This window comes from Impatiens glandulifera, chromosome 3, assembly GCF_907164915.1.
Source record: "Impatiens glandulifera chromosome 3, dImpGla2.1, whole genome shotgun sequence".
Lineage (NCBI taxonomy): Eukaryota > Viridiplantae > Streptophyta > Magnoliopsida > Ericales > Balsaminaceae > Impatiens > Impatiens glandulifera.
The window spans coordinates 15,625,534-15,638,900 of record NC_061864.1 but is presented as its reverse complement, the minus strand read 5'-3'; the positions used below and the strand labels follow the sequence as shown (position 1 = coordinate 15,638,900).

At 30.9% G+C, this 13,367-nt stretch overlaps 1 protein-coding gene across 1 annotated transcript; it reads right to left on the bottom strand.

The window, feature by feature from the left end:
- Positions 1-745: 745 nt before the first annotated feature.
- On the bottom strand, positions 746-1,948 carry LOC124932942 (peroxidase 5-like). Its single transcript, XM_047473656.1, has 3 exons — positions 1,686-1,948; positions 1,388-1,596; positions 746-1,304 (listed from the first exon to the last, which is right to left on the bottom strand). Exons 1-3 carry the CDS (start codon positions 1,914-1,916, stop codon positions 746-748), a joined length of 999 nt encoding a protein of 332 aa, XP_047329612.1. The 5' UTR covers positions 1,917-1,948.
- Between the last annotated feature and the right edge of the window lie 11,419 nt (positions 1,949-13,367).

Sequence of the window (13,367 nt, the reverse complement as noted above, 5' to 3'; positions counted from 1 at the left end):
ACACGAAAAAAAAAATTGTTATAACGTCCCACGTTAATCAAATTTGGTAATAAATTTAAAATATATAGTGTTATTAGTCTAGTTAGTTAAAAGTTGTATAATGGGTAGTTATTGAACGTTCGTCATTTAGCTTAAAACATCTTCAACATATGACCGAGCGAACCACCCATGTATAAAGCAACCTAGCAATTACTTTAGATAAGAGCTGGAGCGAATTGGATGATTGTTGTGGGCTGCCCTTCTCCCTCTCACTCTATTTTCTCTAATGTTCACAAAGAGTCATCTAAGTCTTTTTTTTACTCATCCGATTTAAGCTTAAAAGTGTTTTCTATTTTTAATTTTTCTCTTTAAATTTAAGAAAGAGAAATGAGCTTAGCAAATAAGAAATAGAAAGTACATCCTTTAATTCAAATTTAACTAATTTCAATGTGAATGTATTTTGTCCTATCATGATACATATAGACAAGATTTTTGGTTAAATGCTGTCTATTAAGAACATATTGATAGGTTGAATATAAAATAAATAATATGTATTGAAAATGGTTCACTTACATAACAATTGTCCAAAAGAATAAAAACATTTATATTTAGCCTTTGAACCTCGGCCCGGCCCAAGAAGAAAATATTCCACACTCATGATCAAAAGGAATTCAATAACAACAAGAAGAGTACAAAAAGAGAGACAAACAAACTTGGGCTAAAATAGAATTAGAAATGAAGAAAATGCTTGATATGTTTGCATGGGTTAGTTTCTAAAATGGCAGTTAAGCCTTATCTGACCTTTCTTTCCGGTAAGAACACCAATCTTACCCATCTTGACCATGGCAGCAGCAAATTTCTTAGCCCATTTCGACCCATATCTTGCATTGTCCAGCACCGCCTTAGCCGTGGATTTAGTGGTTAGCATTGTCTGATCAGACGTTAATAATCCCTTGTTGGAGATCACATCAACGTAGTACAAGTTGTCCAACCGGTTTGGAGTCAGCGGGTCTTGATTCACCGTCGGGTCGACCGAACCGGTTCCGTTGGCGGTCTGAGGAGGGCAAATACTCTTTAGCGTTTTGGCGTAAGCTGCGTTTAGGGTGGGGTCAACGGTTGGGTAGAGGCGGGAAGCAAATGAAGTGCAGTGACTGATCCCGATGGAGTGAGCCCCGGAGAGGGTCACCATCTCGTCGGCGGAGAAACCCTTGCTTTTGAAGATCGCCGCGTTCTGGGTAGCGGTGAAGAACGGGGGAGGGAGGTTTCCGCGAATATCGCTGGCCAGAGAGGTGTTGCCATCTCGACGCCCGGCAGGAACCTCGTACCTGTTAGTAGTAGGTATTGGAATTAATATTAATTAGCTAGCGATATTGGATAACATTAACAAATGAATGCATTAATTAATTACCAGATATTTCCGAGCCTATAAACGCTATCGCGGGCAGCAAACGCAAGGATGTCAGCACAAGAGACGGTCCTTGGGCACACTCTTTCGAGAATGGCTTTTGCGGCATCGATGATTTCAAAACCTCTTAAGCTTGGGTTGTTGGCCTGATGGTCCTTTTCAGCTGCCGGACCTCCGGGCAATGCATCCAACAATACTGAAGCATCGCAACCCTACATTTCGTACGTACACATCCAATTTCAAATTGATCAGCCTATTCATATATATATATATAAACATGATTTTGATTTGGGATTCTTACCCTAACAAAGCAGTCGTGGAAATGCAGTCTTAGAAGGCCAGCGCCGAGGCCAGGATTCTTGGAGATGAACTTGTTGACGGCGTTACTGATAATTTCCTCGGCAGGTGGGCAAGTGCGTCGGTAGAATCCCACACTAAATGGACTGGTTTGGACCGGGTGGCATGTTGCGATCGAGAATAATGTCAAGCTGCAAAGGAGTAAAAGTTGCACACTCTTGTTGTTGATCTCCATTTCGATCTCTTCCTAATTACCAATTTACAAGGAAATTGGGATGTGTATGAAGATGATGATATTGGATTGGGATTATATTGCATTTATAGTGGGAGAATTTTGAACTATTCTTTATTTTATTAGGGTTGAGTTTGAGACAACATGTTGAGGAGGTGTTAGCATGTCTTATTAATTATTTAGTCACAGCAAAGAACTAGATTATCTTTTGTTATTAGGTTCTGACCTCTTATCAAAGAAATTTATAATAATCAAAACTTTAATTTCCCTCATTTGATTATATATATATATATATTTGAGTTATTAAAATTAGTTATTATTATATTATCATAGTTTTCTCTTTCTTAAAATAAAGTCGGAAGACTAAGCAAAACTACTTTTTCTTATAGCAAAGACCATAATAATTATAAGTTCCCTTTTTTTATTCAACGGCAACCTTTCCCACGAGACCAAAGCAAACATGAGTTGTTGCCTACATAATTCAACAAAACATAACTCATGAGACCCAATTTTATTGCCTCATTTTGATTAGGTTAATCACACTCAATTACGCGCTAGTTCTGAATATACCAGTTGTTGATTAAGCTTATCTAACACTAACTAATATATGATATTGAATGCATTTAACTAACAATGCAATTACGTTTTGGGAGTGTTTTGTTCTAAAGATTTTCAAAAGTAACTATTGTTGAAGTATATACCTTAGGTTATAGAGTATATCAAGTCACAAAAACTATAGTTTTATTTCCCAAAACAAATGCAAATACAAACGTGGATAGGAGCCTAAACAATGTCAAGTTTTTAATATCCTCAAAATAGTTGTTTGATAAAAAAAAAAGTTATATTGTTGTTGTTTGAAATTTATAAAATATTAAATTGAATTGCTTAATAGTAAAATCGTTGTTAAATATTAAATTAGCAGCTACAAAACGTTTACTAAAACCAATTGCTACAAGTGTCACCAAATATTAAATCAGATTCTAGAGTGTCGCTAATATAATACTGAACATTTGCGGCATATATAGTGTCGTTTTAAAAACGACTATAAAAACTCTAGCTTAATTATCAGTACTGCTAAGCGCCAGAAAAGTCCACTTTTTTACACTGAAGTAAATATCAACAATACCCATTATTTCCATTTTGATAATAAAAACTTCAAAATAACAATTTCTTGCAATTGACAATTTTCCAATATTATCCTCCTAAACATTTTAGGAAAATTCTGCATTCCAAGTTTTCATGTTTTTTGTTTTAGGAAAAAGATTTTAGACTTGTCATACCTAATTAACAATTTAAAAGGATCCAACTCTGTTACACAATCAAGCACTTTTGATTTACTGGAGCAAAACATAGACATAAACTTTGAGCTTGTTGACAAATTAAGAATAGATATAGAGACAAAGATCCTACTCATTCAGTTGATTGTTTAGCTTCATAAAAAATGTGGAGATCTTATGAACTGTAAATGGTTAATAAAAAGTAGGAGTATCTTTATTTTATTTTTTGAAAATTGATGAAGTAAACCCTATTAATCTCTTCTTTTAGTATGAAGTGGCTAAGAAAGTTTTATCTGTAGCACTTCAAAACAAAACTTCCTTTGAATCCTTCCAAACAGTCTATGAACTTTTTTAGTCAACTGGAATCAATTCTTTATCTACCTGTCCATAATTAGTATGAGCCAAAACAAAATGTGCATCCTCTTCTAGCCTAGAATATCTCCAAGTTTTTTTTTATTTTTAAGTTTTAGGTTCGAATCCGTCAGATAAAATTTTGCATCTAGTTAAATGAATAAGTGTGTTTACGGGACATGTGCTTAACCTTTTGCAACCACATTTGTTTTTAAACAAAATAAACAGTCACTAGTAGAAAAAGAGGCTTTGGTAACGAAGTTTAGTAACGGTGTTATAGCTAGTAACGGCGTTATAGCGCCCTTACTGATCATTTTTATCAGTAACGATTTAATATATTCGTTACTGTTATCCAGATATCAGTAACGGTCATATAAAACCGTTACTAATGAAAATGATCAGTAACGGTCATATAAAACCGTTACTAATGAAAATGATCAGTAACGGTCATATAAAACCGTTACTAATGAAAATGATCAGTAACGAGTATATGGAAGAACTGTTACATATATTAGTGTTTTTAATCTTTTTTTCCGAAATAAAGGTATTAATAACGGTTATTCTTAAAACCGTTACTAATATGCCTTCACTTTTTAATTTACTAAAGACGTATCAGTAACAGGTTTTCCTTCAAATAGAGTTGTGCATCGGCCCATTGATCTATAAATCGCTTCTCGTTTTACCCATGTTTTCTGTTTGTTTTTCTAAAATACCCACTTTTTTGTTTGTTTAACTTCTTACAATACTCAACCTTTTATACTCATCTCCTCCACCTAAATAATTTCTTCAGGTTCTACCTTGTTTCCTAATTTTTTTTACCAAATTATCCACATTTTCTTTTAACTTCTCAAAATACTAACTTTTTATACTTCTATTCTCAACCTAAACAAATTGTTTGACATTTTTCCTTCATAAAATAGTCTCAATTATAAATTATGATTAATTTTATAAATCTAATTATATTTAAATGATTATCTTTTCTAATTAAAATGTGTACACAAAATTAAAATTGAAACAATATTTATAAAAAAAAATGAATAATATTATATAAAATTTATACTGAATTATAATTTTATGTCTAATTTATAAACATTAATTTATGTTTATAAAAAATTTAATATAATAAAATATTAATCACAAAATTTAACATTCTTAATAAATATTGTGATAATATATATATATATATATATATATATATATAATAATTTAAATTGACAATAGACTCAAAAAGTTAATATAGATTATTTATTGAAGAGTTTGATAATACAATGTAAATATAAAATTGATAAATAATATAAATTAATTTAATAATTATATGTTTAAAATTTATTAATTATATATTTAAAAAAATAATTTTACAAATTTAAAATTAATTATGTTTAAATGTAAAATATTTAATTTATAACTTAAAAAAATTATGTGAAATATTTAATTTAAACATAAAAAATAAAATATAGAAGAAAAGAATAAATATAAATATTAAATAACAAAAATGAAAATTAAATAATATGTACGTGGATGAGATAATTATAAAAAGTTAGTATTTTGATAATTTAAATAGAAATGTAAAGTTTGGAAAAAAGACAAACAAATTTTGTTAGGTAAAGTAGAAAATATAAAAAGTTGAGTATTTTAAAAAATTTAGAAAAAAAGATTGGTACTTCGGGAACAAACCAAAAAATTGAGAACAATAAGGAGACCCGATCATTTGTGTAGTCACTGCACAACGTATTTATCTTTGTTTTTTTCATTATATAATACATTTCAAATTAAACTCGAAGTACTAACAAATTTGATACATTTTATAATAAATTATATTATTTTAAATATTTTATCGTTTTTTTAATAGTAACTTTTAATCTCTTAAAAATCATTATTATCACTTAGTGAGTTAAATATTTTGTCGTTTTTAAGCATAATATAATATTAATATATATTTGAAAACTAAACGTGCATCCCGATGTATAGTCGGTACACATATAGTGTGCCGAGATATCATCGTAACGTCACAACCAATTATGATCCTATATAATAGTCCTATATTCAGAATGCATTTTAAGTTGTTACATCTTAAACTCTCAATTTTATTTTATATTTTGTTAGGTGCAAATTAACAAATATATTTTTTCAAATCTCTTTTGAATGACTAATAAAATAACCTAAAACAAATAAAAATATAAAATGTATTTAATTAATAAAAGAATCTGATTATTTAAATAAAAATAAATAAATAAACACAGAGGTGTTTGTAATGAAACTGTTACAAATTTAAATTGAGAAATGGCTTTTGGAACACAATTAGGTTTATGGCCTTTGGATTTAAAATGTCTAAAACCTTAAATAATAAATGAGATTTTAAAATAAGACAACGTGTTGAGTTGTTTGTATGTGTAAAACTTAAATATTGACTACTAAAAAACTGACATCTTTTTCATTGTTAATATTTAATCTCTCCAAACTAGGACTTAATAATTAAGCAATTTTCAAGTTAGATTAAATAACTTATTAAAATCCAAATTCTAATCTAGCTAAGAATGAATAATTAAGTATTTCCCAAGTTAGATTAAATAACTTATTAAAATGAGTACGTGCCTATAAATTACATTATCTTTTATCCATTAAAACACAATTATATTAACATACTGTTCTCCGGTCATATGAGGTGCCGAGTACCAAGATATATTCTAAAAAATTCTGGAAAGAAATATAAGTTGTAACAAAATGTATGTGCAAAAGTATAATATTGGCTATCAGGAGACATTTGCACATTCACTTTTGCCGGATAATCTTACTTTTGTTAGGTACTTTATAGCTTTTATTATTATGTCAAAATTTTCATTGGTTGTGGTGGAGTGCTAAATAAGGGTTAACAATGAACCCTAGACATAATCTGAAACTCCATTGTGTCTATGTTCTGACTGTTTCTCTTATTAAAAAAAATGAAACACTTATTTGAATTAATTTTTGTTTTTGTGATCTTAATTTATTTTTGGGCCTAAAGATTAAATTATCCCAAAATGCATGACTCTCTTTTAAATCATAGCAAGAGCATAAATAACCGGGACTCAAACAAGGGATTGAGATAATATTGAAAACATAATTAATGATAAATATATTTGTGCAATAAGATTTCTTTCAAATAAATCTCAAAATATTTTTTCATGGTGATCCTTTAAAGTAAATGTACCTCTCCAAGTATAATTAAAATCTATAAAAGATGAGTTCAATTTGGACCAATGTCAAAAAAATCATCTAAACAAGAATATATATAAAATATATTCTGTACTTCATTTATTGAAAAACATGATGGATGTTGAGAAAATATGATAATTCATAATATCATAACTCTAAAGCTGGCAAAGAATATGAGATACATTTAAGGAACTAAAGTTGAATACGTTTCATGTTTTGGGTCACCTTATATTGTGTACTAAAGAGTTAATTGCTCGAACAGTGTCGACTCCGAATTTTGGGCTGTTCCAAACTAAAAAAACGTCAATTTTGACAGCTAAAAAAATGATTAAAAGTAAATTTTAGTGAGGTTAGAACTCATTACCGAATAAAAGTATTTTGTTTACATCCTAAACAACTATGCTAGATCTATTTATCTTTAAACATTATTAGAAATGTCTTCTTTATTTTAATAAATGGGATGCTCTACCCTAGCCCGGGGTTGCTGGGCTTACTCCAGGACCGACCCGCGATAACTCGGGTTCTCAGCATACTCCAGTTGAGATGAGGTAGGCCCACCACTTCACTCTCACTTAGACCAAGTTAGTGGGACCCTATCGGGCTCCTCCCCCACCCAAAAAAATTGTGGTCTAAGATCAGATAAGATAAGATGTGTTATCTCTTTGTTTGTTGTCAGTATAGACCTCGCTAAATGCATTTTTGATAAAGTGGTAGTCGAACTAAGGATATCAACATATATATTTTATCATAAAAGATTGCGGTTAAGTCAAATCTCAATATAAAGTCTAATAGCAACATTTTTATTTATTGTTTTATCATACAACAATTAAATTATCCCAACTCAATTCTTATAAAGAAAAAACAGAAAAAGCATTTTGGGTTTAGCCTGAACCCACCAAAATTCTTTTGATTTTATTGCAATGTGCTTAGTATAGTAACTCAGTCTAAGACATAATTATGGACTTTCTTGAACCAATAAAACATAAATGCATTAAAAATAATTTGTAAAAACATGTAACCAAAATATAAAGAGGGCGGGACCTAGAATTAGAGATACATGCAAGAATATAAATTGTGACCCACAAAGTTAGAAATTAAAATGATATTAAATTACAGGGAGAGATTTCAAAACTTAGTCGCTAATATTTTAAATATTAAAATTATTCATTTTTCTTTTATAATATATCAATATTTTAAATTTATTTTGCAACAATTTTAATATATAAGGTTAGTGTACACATTTTGAATTTGTTTATAAATAAATAACTAGTTATTAAGAAAACGGTGAAAATGAAAAAAATCCAATTATTTATTTATTTATTTTCAATGTTTCTTTTCAAAACATAATAATGTTTTATATGATTTATTCATTATTACTTTTATTACTCTAAAATATATATAAATAAATAAGTTAACTAATAAAATATATATTTACAAATTAATAGATAAAAAGTGATTATTAATGAAGAGGTGATAATAGTTCCCATCATTATTTCACATCATTTGTTTAAAAAAAAAAAATAGCTCTCACAATCATTATTCTTAAAATACATGCATAAATTAAATATATAAATATAATATCTACTATATAAAATTTGTTATAATATATAAAAAAATATTAATATAATTGAGATTTTTTTATTAATTAAATAATTAATAATACTATATTTTTTAAAATTTTGAGAAATTTGGGACCCTTAATCAGTGGAGTATATATATACAATTGGATAGTTTGGCTCACATTATGAACGGGTCTGAATACATATAAACATAGAAAATATAGAGGCAAAATCATTATGTAACCTTTTGTTACATAAACTGGAAGCCCAAAAGAATAGAAACATATTCAGCTAAAGAATCCCCGTGATTACAAGAAGAAGAAGAAAATTCCAGACACGGATCAAAAGGAATTCAATAACAGTACAATCAAAAGGAATTTTATAACAATACAAAAATAATTAGAATTGAAGAAACTGCTTAATGTGTTTGCATGGGTCAGTTTCTAAAATGGCAGTTAAGCCTTATCTGACCTTTCTATCCGGTAAGAACACCAACCTTACCCATCTTGACCATGGCTGCAGCAAATTTCTTAGACCAAGTCGACCCATATTTTGCATTGTCCAGCACCGCCTTAGCCGTGGATTTAGTGGTTAGCATTGTCTGATCAGACGTAAGTAATCCCTTGTTGGAGATCACATCGACGTAGTACAAGTTGTCCAACCGGTTTGGAGTCAACGGGTCTTGATTCACCGTCGGGTCGACCGGACCTGTTCCGTTGGCGGTCTGAGGAGGGAAATTCTCTTTAGCGTTTTGGCATAAGCGGGGTTTAGGGTGGGGTCGACGGTTGGCGGGTAGAGGCGGGAAGCAAATGAAGAGCAGTGACTGATACCGATGGAGTGACCTCTTAAGCTTGGGTTGTTGGCCGGATGGTCCTTTTCAGCTGCAGGACCTTTGGGCAATGTATCCAACAATACTGAAGCATCACAACCCTGCATTTCGTACACATCCAATTTGAAATTGAACCTATATCCTATTAATAAACATAATTTTGATTTGGGATTCTTACCCATGCAGTCTTAGAAGGCCAGCGCCGAGGCCAGGATTCTTGGAGATGAACTTGTTGACGGCGTTCCTGATAATGTCCTCGACAGGTGGGCAAGTGCGTCTGTAGAATCCCACACTAAATGGGCTGCATGTTGCGACCGAGAGTAATGTCAAGCTGCAAAGGAGCAAAAGTTGCACACTCTTGTTGTTGATCTCCATTTAATTTGTTGTGTGAAATTAATTGAAGATGATGATGGATTCGGAATGATATGTATTTATATTGAGAGCATTTGAACTTGAGAAATGCCCATAAAATAATTAAATAAGTGATTGAACATATATAATTAATCTATTATTGTTTAACTTTTGAGAATGAGACTACGTGTTGAAGTGTTGGTATGTGGCACGTAATTGTTCATCACAAAGAATGACAATAGGAATAATTAATCAAATAGTACGCCCCTAGCTACTTAGAATTACATGACTTACATAACCAATATTTAAATGTTGTTTTGTTAACTTCACATTAAATATTAATGCTTGATTGATTAAAATAAAATTACATGTAGACTAAGCTGAAGTCAAAGTCATTTTCTTTTAATGAAAACCTTAATTTTGTGTCTAACTCAATCGTGGGTAAAGAAAATTCCATGTGGACGGTCCCATTATAATGCATTACGTCTTGAATAGATAAATGTGTACTTTTATTGAGGGACTTGTACTTTTATGGAGGGGTATGCAAGTTTGGGGTGCCCATTATTTTTTTATTTTTTTATATATATTTTATGTTAAATTGATTAATTATAATATTTCATAAGTTAATCAATACATGTTGTGTTATAGGAATCAAACCTTCTTATTAGACTTTTTTGGGGGCCTTGGTAAGGGTGGTCCTAGGCTGCCTAGCTGAACCTACCCAAGGCCGGCCATGCTTTTAACACATATTGGCATCCAAAATTAAACTATAGACACTTTAGAATCATAATATACTCTCAAACAATATCTATGAAAACGTGATAGTATTACCTTTTGTTAGGTGTGTACCTCAATTACCATTTTTATTCTTATTGTTACTATGAACTTTCTCATTAGATGTCATAACAATGGGTTAGCTATTGAACATAAGGAGTAAGCTAGTGTAAAAGGGTTCATAGTTACAATTAGATTATCCGTCGCTATTACTTCCTTAGTTATATACTATTGGTTAATAGTGATGGGAAAGAAAATAGTTGTTATTTCCCTGTTGAAACTCAAATTGAACCTTCTCTATGTTCTTGTTTCGACTATTGGATTTTGTTCCATATTTTTATGAGACTCCTTATAGAAGGTTTCAAAACTCACACTTATTTCAATGTGAAGTGTAATGGATTGTAAGATGAGAAGTGTTTTAGATTAATGTAAGAGTGTATTTTCATGGTGAATTTATACAAGAAAAAACTGGACCACACACTAGTAAAATGAGAGAATTATCAAAAGCCTTTAATATAACTGTAAAAGAGTCTATAGTTATCAGTACACCTATTAACAACACTAACTGTTATCTTTGTAAGCATTAATTCTCAAACATGGTTTAGCTAATTGAAATAATTTCCGGTGGTAAGACCTTATCAAGACTAGAGCTAATTAAGTCCATCTCCTACTGTTATACATTGCCAATTTTAAGACCTTGTTCTTCAAGGTGCAATAAATAAAACAATGATGAACACCACACCATTTACACTTCTAAGTTGCACCCATTAATTTCCATTGAAATTATCTTAATTATTTATTGTTGCTTAAAATAACCAAAAAAAAAAATAATCCAAACTTTGGTCGAAATGGACAAACTCCATAATTTTCGTTATTTGAATTCACTATAAGTTGAAGCACATGATATATAAAATAAAATCATTTTACTTATAAAGACATCACTAAAATGTTGCAAAATCAATTGTTCTTATCAAATTTAACGCTATAATTTTTTTTTTGAAAAATGTACATTTAATATAATATAAATGATAGTCGTTTAAGCATAACGATAAAAACAATAATAAATACGAGTGTTTACATTATCATCAAACACAACGCGATTAACCATTGAGGAGCAACAATGAAAACATAAGCAAAAATGCTCACCAACGAACAAACATAACATAAAATAAAATTTTATGAGCTCGGAGATCTTCAAGAAGATCAATGAGTTCATCGACTGCCTCCACCGGTTTCCAGAAAAGATCTCTCCAATCGTCATAATAATATCGGTATGGAGTAAGCGCATCGGTCGACCGCGGTCATTAAATGTCATGCGGTTCATTTCAAGCCAAATATTCCACCATAACTGTGATGGGAATTCATCGACTCAATCCGATCGAGCTTGCAGTTTCTATCTAGACATCACATCAATCGACGATTGATTCATGCATCACTAATTCAATGTCAATCATATTTCAAATTAAGTAGGCTCCAAATTATAGTCACTCCTTTACAAGCAAAAGCAAGTGAGGTGTTGTCTCCACCTTTTCACAAACACATAACCATAATGCACTATTTTTAATGCATTTATCGTCCGTCAAGATCCTTCAATGTATTACACTCAATTCAAAAAATGAGATTTTTGAAGAAAATTTAGAATTCTACAACTTCTCCCATTGGAAGTCATATGGGGCAATCTCCGCCAATAATGTGTAACAATGAACAACCTTAAAGAAATCAATGTCTTTCCAATGTAAAATATCACGTAGAGAAGGAATCACAACGTTACGCCCCCCATTAAGTGCAATATTCTTTCTTGTAAGATGACATCTCTATCATTAAGTCTTCTCGTATATCTAATTTTACTCGCAAAATTATTCAAACATTGTTCGAACATTTATTTGAGTAATGCATTTCTACAGATTGTTGTTGAAGCGAGGGTTGAAAATGACAAGACAAGACTTCTAACACTACACTAAATATTATTCTTGATCGATGAGTCCTTGCCAACTAAAAATATGCACTGCCTATAGAAAGACTTTCACATAGTAGAGATGTATCTCCAAACACTACAATCAGCTGGCTGAAAGCTAGCTTTAGTGAACCATTCAGACCAATCATTTTATACTTAAATTTAATCATATCAATTATAAACAATTAGGTTTTGAAGAGAATCTGCTACACCCTTTTGACAAGAGAACTTTGTTAAATGAAACCAAATATCTAAACCCAAGTCTCCTTAATCATTGTCTCTCTTCACTTTATCCCAACTCACCAAATGATTAAAAGAGGACTCGAGAATCTCCAAAGAAATTTGAACATAATTCTTTCAATCTTCATCCATCGTCTTAGAATTAAGAAACAAAGACATTATAAAAGTGGGAATAGAGTCCAATGCACTTTTGATTAGGACCAAATGTCCCCCTTTCAAAATCATCTCGCTCTTCAAAATAGGTAACTTCCTCTCAATTTTTTAGATAATTGGATCCTATGAGGCTTGGGAGTGGGCTCTAGAATTCAGAGGCATATCAAGATAAGTAGACGGAAATGTACCAATACCAAAACCTAGAATATTTTCCAAATATGTTTTCCTCTTAGTGAAAACAGAGTCCGAGAATAAAATATCAAATATACCGATATGGACTCGTAGTTTAGAGCATGGTCTGAACAAGCATAATATCTCGCAAATGCTTAACATTTTTGTGTGTGGCCTGTAACATGCGCAATGTATCGTCAGCGAAGAACATATGTGAAGTGATAAAAAGAGACATCCTTTCCCCTCAATCCACTCTATGATGAGACCAACTTGTTTTTCGAACTTCATCATTCTAGAAAATGCTTCCATGACAATGACAAACAAGAATGGAGACAACGGGTCACCTTGTCTAATATCCATTGAATTTTCAAAATACCCTTTAAGACTTCCATTCACAATCACATAGGACTTGACCGTCAAAACGTAGAATCTAATCCAACCAATCCACTTATTCCTCATTTTCATTCTACCTATTACATCAAATATTCTCAGTTCAAATTATCATATTCTTTTTCAATATCCAACTTAATAAATGTACACTTATCCCCTGTAATTTGTCAAGTCAATAAATTTATTTGCGACAAGTGTTGCGTCACAAATTTT

Excerpts from the sequence above, each read along its gene's own strand:
- LOC124932942 (XM_047473656.1), bottom strand. The coding sequence starts at position 1,916 with ATGGAGATCAACAACAAGAGTGTGCAACTTTTACTCCTTTGCAGCTTG. Across the intron at positions 1,597-1,685 it reads TCCACGACTGCTTTGTTAGG|GGTTGCGATGCTTCAGTATT; the intron begins GTAAGAATCCCA and ends TACGAAATGTAG. Across the intron at positions 1,305-1,387 it reads TATAGGCTCGGAAATATCTG|GTACGAGGTTCCTGCCGGGC; the intron begins GTAATTAATTAA and ends TACTACTAACAG.